This window comes from Manis javanica, chromosome 14, assembly GCF_040802235.1.
Source record: "Manis javanica isolate MJ-LG chromosome 14, MJ_LKY, whole genome shotgun sequence".
Classification (NCBI taxonomy): Eukaryota; Metazoa; Chordata; class Mammalia; order Pholidota; family Manidae; genus Manis; species Manis javanica.
This window is the reverse complement of record NC_133169.1, coordinates 80,304,655-80,314,085: the sequence shown is the minus strand read 5'-3', so window position 1 is coordinate 80,314,085 and position 9,431 is coordinate 80,304,655. Positions and strand designations below refer to the sequence as shown.

The following is a 9,431-nucleotide window of genomic DNA, read 5'->3' as shown; positions in this document are numbered from 1 at the left end:
GCTCCTCTGTACAAACAGGGGTTTGCTGATACAACCCCGTGTCCAGACGTGACGTGTGTGTCCTCTCATGCATGAAGAGTGGCCACAGATTTGAAAGTGGCCCCTCAGTCCTTTGCCTTCAGCCACCTCCTGTCCTCATAAGCACACAGGTGTGACACTCCATCACACCCACAGCTACTCACACCCACTCACACGCACACTCCCAAGCTGATATCCACATGTGTTAAACCATCACACCCTCACTTTCTGCACACACATTCCTCTCCTTTCTCTGTTTCATTCCTTCCAATATTGTAGTAATATATTCCAATGTTACTTTCTCTAACATCATTCCTTCAGTACCACAGTCTCTGACCCCGCAGATAATCCCACTCTTGTAGCACTCTGTATTTCACACCAATAGGGCTTGAAACCATCACAATTGTATAACAACGTCTAAAACTCCTCTTTGTTCTCAGGCTCTTAGTCCCTTCACATAATCCCCAAATTCCACCATCCATCTAGTGACCTGTCTCCTATCTAGCCTTCACGTGGCCACTCTGTTACGCTTTCACGGTCTCAACACATCTCACAAAGTTCTTCAAATCCTCACAGTCTTTGCTATAAATCAAATAGATATTATATAACTACTGAACCTTTCATAGCACATAAAACACAGGTTACTCATAAATACATGGAAGATACACTGCCTCCATAAATACAGAATTATGCTTCATGTCACCCAGCACATCACACCACCTTCACACATCCGGGCCATCTCATCTCTAGACTCACTACCTAAAATTGTGGAGGAAACATGACAGGCACATACACATCAGATTATACTCGCCACACTTAAATAGGACGCGCACCAAATGTTCCCATCCCCGCCCCACCGCCAGACACTCTCTAGCCACGTAAGAGACAAAGTGGATGCAATTTGGAGAGTAAACATTGGGCTGCAGTTTTTAAACAGAGGACAGGTTATTTTGTCAGGAATAAGAATTTACCTATTTATTTACTGAAGTTTGTGAATTTGAAGGCATAGTCTTTTTATTGGAAATGTGGAGGAAGAGGAAGGAAACCTGTCTGGGGATTTTCAGGATATATTTAAATCCACAGTAGAGCTGATTTAAGAAATCTATGTATTTAACTGGGAAAAAAGAGCAGTGTAGAAGTATTCTGTAAATTGAGAAGGTATAAAATTCAAGATAGGTGATGAGCATGGTAAGTACAGACGAACGACCGAGTCCAAGCCCTGTGTGGGCCGGGGACACGGAGGAGGGTGGCACACTGAGTAGGCCGCGGACAGCTGTGCCATTTAAGGGCATGTACACTCTGGAGAGCAGGGCAGGGGCCAGCGCTGGGAGGGGTTGTCTGGAGCCAACCGTGGAGGCCCTCCTGGAGTCTCCTACTGCAGCTCAGAACTCAGCAGTGCCCCCCAAGCCCTGGCCCTGCACAGCTCTGGAAACAGAGGCCCCCATCAGGTTCCCCAGAGCGGACACCTGCAAGAGGAGCCGGGGACAGGAGGTGGGCGGGGGGGCTCTCCTGTCCCTTCCAAACCCCCCCGGGGGCAGGAGATGGGCACTTTTGTTTGATGGTCCCCAGCTGACAGACGGAAACACTGAACCCATGTATATGTACTCCAAGTATATTCTTCCAGTAAGTAGAGTAATATCATCAAATAATACAGGCAACTTACTATGTACTAGGCGAGAACCTGAGCCTCTGATATACTGCAGTGTACATCTTTAGAAACATCACACACAAGATGCCCAGTGTCACTGACATCTACTGCACACAATTTTCCTAATTGTTGCCTTATATTTTGGAGCAAGTGAAGTTTCAAATGCTTAATATCATGGGGATGGGGGGCGGGTTTCAATGCCTAACCTGATTATTGACTTAACATGTCTTTTTTGAATGGATAGAGATCCCGGAAAATGCCACATCTCTTTTCTTGTATTCCATTCCTCAGAATTCCAGAATTCCCAAGAGGATTCTCCTCAGCCGGAGGCACGTGTGGCCCCAGACCGCAGTCAGACACCGGGAGAAGAGTCCTCTGTCTCGGGGTATTTCTCCTGCGTGTCTCCAGGAAAGCTTCCTGGTGCTGCTGAGGACGGTAAGGGAGACACAAAGGCTGCACGGGATGAATAGCTGGCGTGGCTCGGCCCAATCCCTACTTACTCCACTTTCCCTTCAAAAACAGGAAAGGGCTTCAGGGCAGAGGAACTAAGACTGAAGCCTCTGCAGAGGGACAAATTGGGGGGTGTGCTTTCAAGGACAGGGCAGTTCCCCGTGTGAACACTGGGACAGCTGTGAGATGGTGGGCTGTGCTGGTAACAGGGTGGGAATTCAATGACCTCTTCCCTCAGATCAGCACAAACTCACTCACACACACACACACCCTATATTCCTTCATACCAGATAGAGCTCCACTATTCCTTCCTGTCACTTTTTCTCTCATATACACATCCCTTCATTCCAGATGCGTCCTTCCCATCCTCTACGAGCGTTACACAGATACACACTTCCACCTTCCCTGCTCACACAATCATTCTCAGACTCTGCTGTCTACACACTAACCCGTAAGGAATGTGCACCCTCTCACACAGGTAACTTGTTCCAGCTCCCCCATTAGAGCCAGCCTAAGCACTCAAACTCTCATACGCCGTGAAATGAATGCACTGTCATATACAGGCTTTCTATTCCGCATACCACTTCACCCACAAAACCTTCAGCCCAAAGCCTTCAGCCCCTCAGAGAGCTGCGCTTCTGGGAGACTCAAGCACACTTCCTCCAACACGCTCTGTCTTTAACTGTTTCACAGTAAGAACACGCACCACCCCTGTTCATGTGTATTGTCGCACCACACACACATGTACACCGTCATTCACCACCCCCTTACCAATGTCAGAAGCACTCACCAGGTATGTCCCAGAACACACACAGACCTCCACACGCTCAATGCCATATATACCTCAGATAAAATGTATGTCACACGGCATTCTGTGATTTCACATATGTGTCTACTTCCAGGCCATGTGCCCACATAGGAATATTCTCATGACCATCTCAACTCCTACAGACTTCACACACTTATTCTAGTTTTCTCATGTCTGAAATTTCCTTTCCCAGGAGGAGGAGGAGGAGGAATCCCTCAGTGGCATCAGGATGTTCCTCGTACTGAGCCTCCTGAGGTGACTCAACCCCAGGTCTTGGAGGAACAGGAAGCTCCCTCCGTCTCTACTGAAGACTCCTTTCCACCATACCTGGGAAGGGCACGCGTCAAGAAGATCTACTACAGGCGTGTCCAGATGAAAAGAGGCTTAGCTGAGTCATGGGATGAGGTGGAAGTCTATGAGCCCGCCTCTAAGAGGACCAAAAGAGTATTTGCTATTTTTGAAGAGGCTGAAAAAAAGGGTGAACAGGCCTCAGACATATGGAGCGGCTTGTCTACACAGGAACTCCTGACTGTCAGCGACGACAGTGAAGACCCACAGGAGAGGGAGCAGGCTGGCAGTGCAGGGGAGCCTCCAGCCCAGGAGGGGGAGCAGGCTGGCAGTGCAGTGGAGCCTCCAGCCCAGGAGGAGACAGAGCAGGCTGGCAGTGCGGGGGAGCCTCCAGCCCAGGAGGAGGGGGAGCAGGATGGCAGCGCGGGGGAGCCTCCAGCCCAGGAGGAGACGGAGCAGCCTGGCAGTGCGGGGGAGCCTCCAGCCCAGGAGGAGACGGAGCAGGCTGGCAGTGCGGGGGAGCCTCCAGCCCAGGAGGAGATCCCCAGGGCCGAGACGCCTGAGTGGCTGGTGGCCCTGGACAGCGGCTTCAGGTGCCTGGGCTGCTGCCGGGTTTTCCCCAGCTTGGAGGTCCTGCAGGACCATGTGGACAATGCTCTCCGTGAGGGCTTCAGCTGCCATGTTTTCCAGCATGCCTTGGCTTGGCTGAATAAGAATAAGAAAGAAGAGGACGAGGAGGAGGAGGAGGACAAGGAGTATCAATGCGAGACCACTTAGATGGTAGACCGAAGAACACTTTGGCAGGAAGACGTCCTCCTATGAGTACGTAGACTTTTTCCGGCCCTAGGAATGTAGAAGTGAAGTAGTCCAGACTCTACTGAGGGCCTTCCTCTCTTAGCAGCCATGATACCCACTCTGTGTCAATGTATCCACCACCTTCCCCACCACCACGCAGGAACAGGAGCGGAGCGCCCCTTTTAATAGTTTCCACTGCTCTCCTGAAGACGAGGGACAAAAGGCAGATCCCACCATGCAGAAGACCAAGGCGTCCTCATGCAAACCAAAGAACAAGGAGCACCAGTCTAGCATCGCTACCAGTACGGCTGAGAACAGGAAACTGGCTGGAAGTGGAAACTATTGAAAGGGGCCAGCTGCAGAAGAGGTGAGGGCCCAGGGTAAGAGCACATCTCAGGGATACTTGGGATTCAGTATCAAAGGCCAGGGGAGTCAGAAGGCTCAGGATGCGGCAGAGCCAGGCCTTCTGTCCTTGAGGGTTGGTTCTACCCTTTTCCTGGGTGTGAGTGGGATCTCAAACTCCATTATGTGATTCCCATACCTGAGAGGAGACTGCTTAGCAGCTGCAACCACTTGAGAGAAACAAACCATGTAATCCTTTCTCAAAATGGTCTTTGTTAGGGAGGAGCCACGATGGCCGCCTGAGTAGGGCAGCGGAAAACTCCTCCCAAAACCATATATATTTTTGAAAATATAACAACTGCAACTATTCCTAAAAGAGAGACCAGAAGACACAGTACAACAGCCAGGCTACATCTACACCTGCGAGACCCCAGCGCCTCACGGAGGGGGTAAGATACAAGCCACGGACTGGTGGGACCCTCGCGTGCCCCCCATCCCAGCTCCCCGGCAGGAGGAGAGGAGTTGGAGCGGGGAAGAAGTGGGAGCCCAGAACTGCTAAATACCAAGCCCTAGTGATCCACACCAGGAGTGCAGACAACATAGTGCATGGTGTGCTGGACACTAGGGAAACGGAACAGTAAAACCTGTGAGCGGGTTCTCACAGCTGGCGCCCCTGGGACTAAAGAAAAGGGAGTACATTTTGAAAGTCTTAAAGGGACAGGAGCCTTACAGCTTGAAGGAAGTGTCCTGGCACACTCAGCCCAGCAGCTGGGAATCCTGGGGAACTCTGGGTGCCCTAACCCCCTGGGCAGCAGTGCAGCTCTGAGGGCCGTCGCGGTGATAAACAGCCTCTCACCCGTTCCCACTCTGGCACGGCCCCGCCATAGCAGTGCAGCAGCCTGAGACTGTCCATGCCCACAGCAGCCGTGCAGAGCCTCCTCTGCAGCCCCCGGGGGCAGACTCAGAGGCCCCGTCAGCATGCAGCTGCACAGCACAAGCTGCTAGGGGGCGCTGTTCTCACAGGAAGGAAAGGTGACAGACAAGCAGAAAGGGACTTTGTTCTCCGAGCTGTCACATGCGCCAACTGCCCACGACTACCTCTGTCGCCATGAAAAGGCAAAACAATTTGATACAAGAATAAACCAGACATCCCCTGAGAGGGAACCTGGGGAGATAGATTTAACCAATCTTCCTGAAAAAGAATTCAAAATAAAGGTCATAGCTGCTGATGGAGCTGCAGAGAAATATGCAAGAGCTAACGTATCAAGTTGGGAAGGAGAATACAGAAATAAAACAATCTCTGGAAGGACTTAAAAGCAGAATGGATGAAGTGCAACAGGCTGTTAATGGAATAGAAATCAGAGAACAGGAACACAGAGAAGCTGACGCAGAGGGATAAAAAGATCTCGAGGAATGAAAGAACATTAACATAACTGTGTGACCAATCCAAATGTAACATTATCTGCATTATAGGGGTACCAGAAGAAGAAGAAGAAAGACAAAAAGGGATAGAAAGGGTATTTGAAGAAATAATTGCTGAGAACATCCCCAATCTGGGGGAGGAAATAGTCGCTCAGACCACTGAAGCACACAGAACTCCCAACAGGAGGTACCTGCCCTTTGATTTTATGTTTGTCAGGGAAATCTTGTTTTTGTTTTTATAATAAATGTTTATGCCTTTGAACCAGGAGTTTGCCTGCCTTTTCCTCCTATGCTGCTTTGTCCTGTTTCCTGAGTAGCTAGTTTTGAGACTGTGTAAGAACTGATAGAGAATCGCCAGCCACATCAAGACCAAGGGGCAGAACTGCATCTTCTTGGCCCCAGAGATGCTGTGGGACATCCCTTTTGCCTTCTTGCCTGACAGTTGCTTCTTCCAGGGAAAGAGTAGCTCTGAACACCCAAATCTGGCTAGATTTTCCTCCTGCCTAACACTGGCTTCCTAGTATGGAAAGATATTTTGGTTTTATATCAGTAACTTTGCAGTTTCAAGCAACAGTAAGAGCTCTGTCTGACTCACTCAAAAAGGAATGTATTGGAAGGAGGTCTGGTAGTTCACAGAACTGATCGGAAGGCAGGAGGACTGGGCTATGAAAATAGGAACCAACGGAGGCTGAGTAGCAAGAGCAGCTTAGAACCCCCACTGTCATTATACCCCCCCAGGCTCCTGATAGTTTCTCACCTGCATCTCTGTGTCACTCACACGAGAGTCCAGTCCTTGGCAGGAGCATCAGATTGTCAAACCCAAGTCTCAGGTCTGCACTGTGTCTGGCTGGCTTTTAAAATGGGAGGAGGAGCTCTGTCTCCCCAAGACCTATTTACTATGGGGATCCCCCAATGAAGAAGGTGTTTAGATGTCCACAGCAATCCTCTTGAAGTAATAAGCAAAGTTTAGGAGAGGATCTACCAACAGCCTGAGCAGCACCCATGGGAGACCTCTGGTGTATAAGCCAACCCTCAGGGACAGCACTGGGGCTGGGGGTTAGTTGAGATGATAGTCCACACAGGAGAAGCCCAAGTGAGGAATAATCATGCTAATTGATGCTGTTTATTGAAGGCCCGCTGTGAGCTGCCTCTGAATGTATGTGATGAAATCTCATTTAATCATTACCTGGTAAATATGTAGTAGTTCCCCTTTTTTGTAGATGATGAAATGAATTTCAGGAAGGCTGGGATATCTCCAGGGTCATTCAGCTGCTGCCATTCACACTGAGGTCTGAGAGGCTATGTAGTCACACTCTTTTTTCTCACTGGGATGGTCTTCCTGTACCCTAATTGGAGAATACCTCTTTCTCTCTGTTCCACAATGGGGAGTCTATGAATCCATCTCTGCCCCTTCCAGGCAATTGCAGTTAGTGCTATTTGCCCCAGAATTCCTTTAGTGTCACCTAATAAAAAGACATAGTCTCTCTTCATCTTGCTAGATGATTTGCTAGGACATCAAAAGAGCTGCCTACTGGACTGTGTGTGTGTGTGTGTGTGTGTGACATTCATTCCTAGCAGTGTCCTAAAAAGGCCAGGACCATGATGGATGCCAGAGATATTCACCCACAGATTTTAGAGCCAAGTCTCCTCGATGTGAAAAACTGACCAGATATATAAGGTAAAACCAGCAGAATCGTCTAGGTGAATGTTAAGGACATGCATTATTGGCTTCCAGAGCCAATGACCAAAATTCACCCCACATGCATATGGCATGATGTGACCCAGTCCCGCACCAAGTCCACCACATGGCTTCTGTGTGCAGCTGTGGGCCCAGAGCTCTAGAATCGGATTGTTCCCTCATTGATAAGACTGATCAGGTGACTCTTTGGCAAGTAAGCAGAGAATTGGGAGATTTAGCCCAAATAGAAGAACACTTTAAGGAGAGAGGCTTTATAGACCATGTCATCCCTTTGTTGGGGCCTTAAAGCAGGGGCAGTCTAACCCATTCCTGGGCTTGAGCCAGCTGTTGCCCTCTCTGGGAGATGCTGCTGGAGGTCTTGTTCACAGTTTGAGTTTCTTTCTGTTCTTGAGAACCAAAAGGACGTTTAGGTGACACTCTGTCTGGGTCCCAGGAGAAGCAAACCAGAGGTGCAAAGTGGAAAAGTTCACTTGACCACCACTTACCTGTCCTGGGTCCACAGGAGTAGGAAATGAGGAGAGAGGCATATATCCACACCTCTCATGTAACCTCTCTTGTCCAAGGATGTGTGGGTCACAACTGAATGAGGGAAGACCAGCAGGATGGAATGTTCCCAGGCCTCCGACTTGGGACCAGGCTATAGGGGAAAAGCTAAGATATTATGGGCAAAGCCAAAGGAGACTGGGGTGTCACCCAGAGTCTGTAGGGAAAGGGTGGTGGTAAGTGTACTTGATAGGAATGTGACAGCCCAGCATTCCTTCCCAGGAACAGCTGATCTGAAGAGGAACTTTGGTTAATCCCTGGGACCATGAATTTCTACCCAACCTTGCCTGGAGATCTTGCCTGTCAGAAGCCCCCACAGGAGAGGGTGAGCTCCATTCTCCCTGTACTTTCTTCCTGTGGCTGCCTTCTTATAAAGCCTTGTCTTTGGGTAAGTGTGGGGAATACACTGCATAACTGACAAGCAAACAAAATATGCTCCAAGGGAACATGTGCGATTTAAGTAGACATTTATGTAAGTACTGATTTATGCTTTGCTGGATTTCAAAAATAACATGATTTTGTTGAAAGATTTCTCATCTCTAATGTATTTTAACCAATACATGACCATCTCTGAATTAAGACAGCTATGTAGCTGCTGTCTAAAAGAAAGATACATCCTTTACTTCAACCATGGTTTATAGATTAACTGCTACCACAAACAAAGTCAAAAGACACAGACGTGGGAAAATATTTGCCCCACATAGAGAAAAAAAATTACCTCCCTTAATATATAAAGAGATCTTATGAATCAATAAGAAAATGACAAATGGCCTAATAGATAAATGGGCAAAGGAAATGGACAGATCACAGAAATTAACACAAATGGCTTTTAAATGCACAAAATGATGTGTAATTTCATTTATTAAAAAAATGTAAATTAAAACAATGAGATACTATTTTCACCTTTCAGACTTCAGAGATAAAGTTTGACAGTGCACTGTTTTAGTGAGGATGTAGAAAAGTGGGTACTCATATATTTATGGGAATGTAAATTGGTATAACTTCTTTGTAAGAGATTTCACAAGATCAACCAAAATTAAAAATTTGCATACCCTGTCACAGTTATCTATTACTGTGTAACAGACTACCCCAAAACTTAGCGGCTTACACATTCACAATTATTTGGCTCATGGTTTTGAGGTTCAGAAATTGAGGAAGGACTGGGTTGGGCAGTTCTCTGATCAATATGGTGTCAGCTGGGGTGACTGACACAGGAGGACCCACTTCCAATTCATCTTGTAGGAATTTATCATATAGACTTCCAAATGTGAGCAAAGATATATGATCAAGGCCATTTATTATAGAATTAGTAATAGCAAAAAACTGAATTAACCCAAATGTCCAAAAGGGGATTAGGTTAAATAATCCAGCGTATTTATGCCCATGCAATGTATAGCTACGCTCCTGTTAAAATGAAT

At 47.9% G+C, this 9,431-nt stretch overlaps 1 protein-coding gene across 1 annotated transcript; it reads left to right on the top strand.

Moving 5' to 3' along the window:
- The first annotated feature begins 3,032 nt into the window (after positions 1–3,032).
- On the top strand, positions 3,033–6,021 carry LOC140846182 (uncharacterized). The gene is made up of 2 exons (XM_073221748.1): positions 3,033–4,034; positions 4,168–6,021. The coding sequence occupies exon 1, from the start codon at positions 3,297–3,299 to the stop codon at positions 3,987–3,989; it is 693 nt and encodes a 230-aa protein (XP_073077849.1). The 5' UTR covers positions 3,033–3,296; the 3' UTR covers positions 3,990–4,034; positions 4,168–6,021.
- The last annotated feature ends 3,410 nt before the right edge of the window (positions 6,022–9,431 follow it).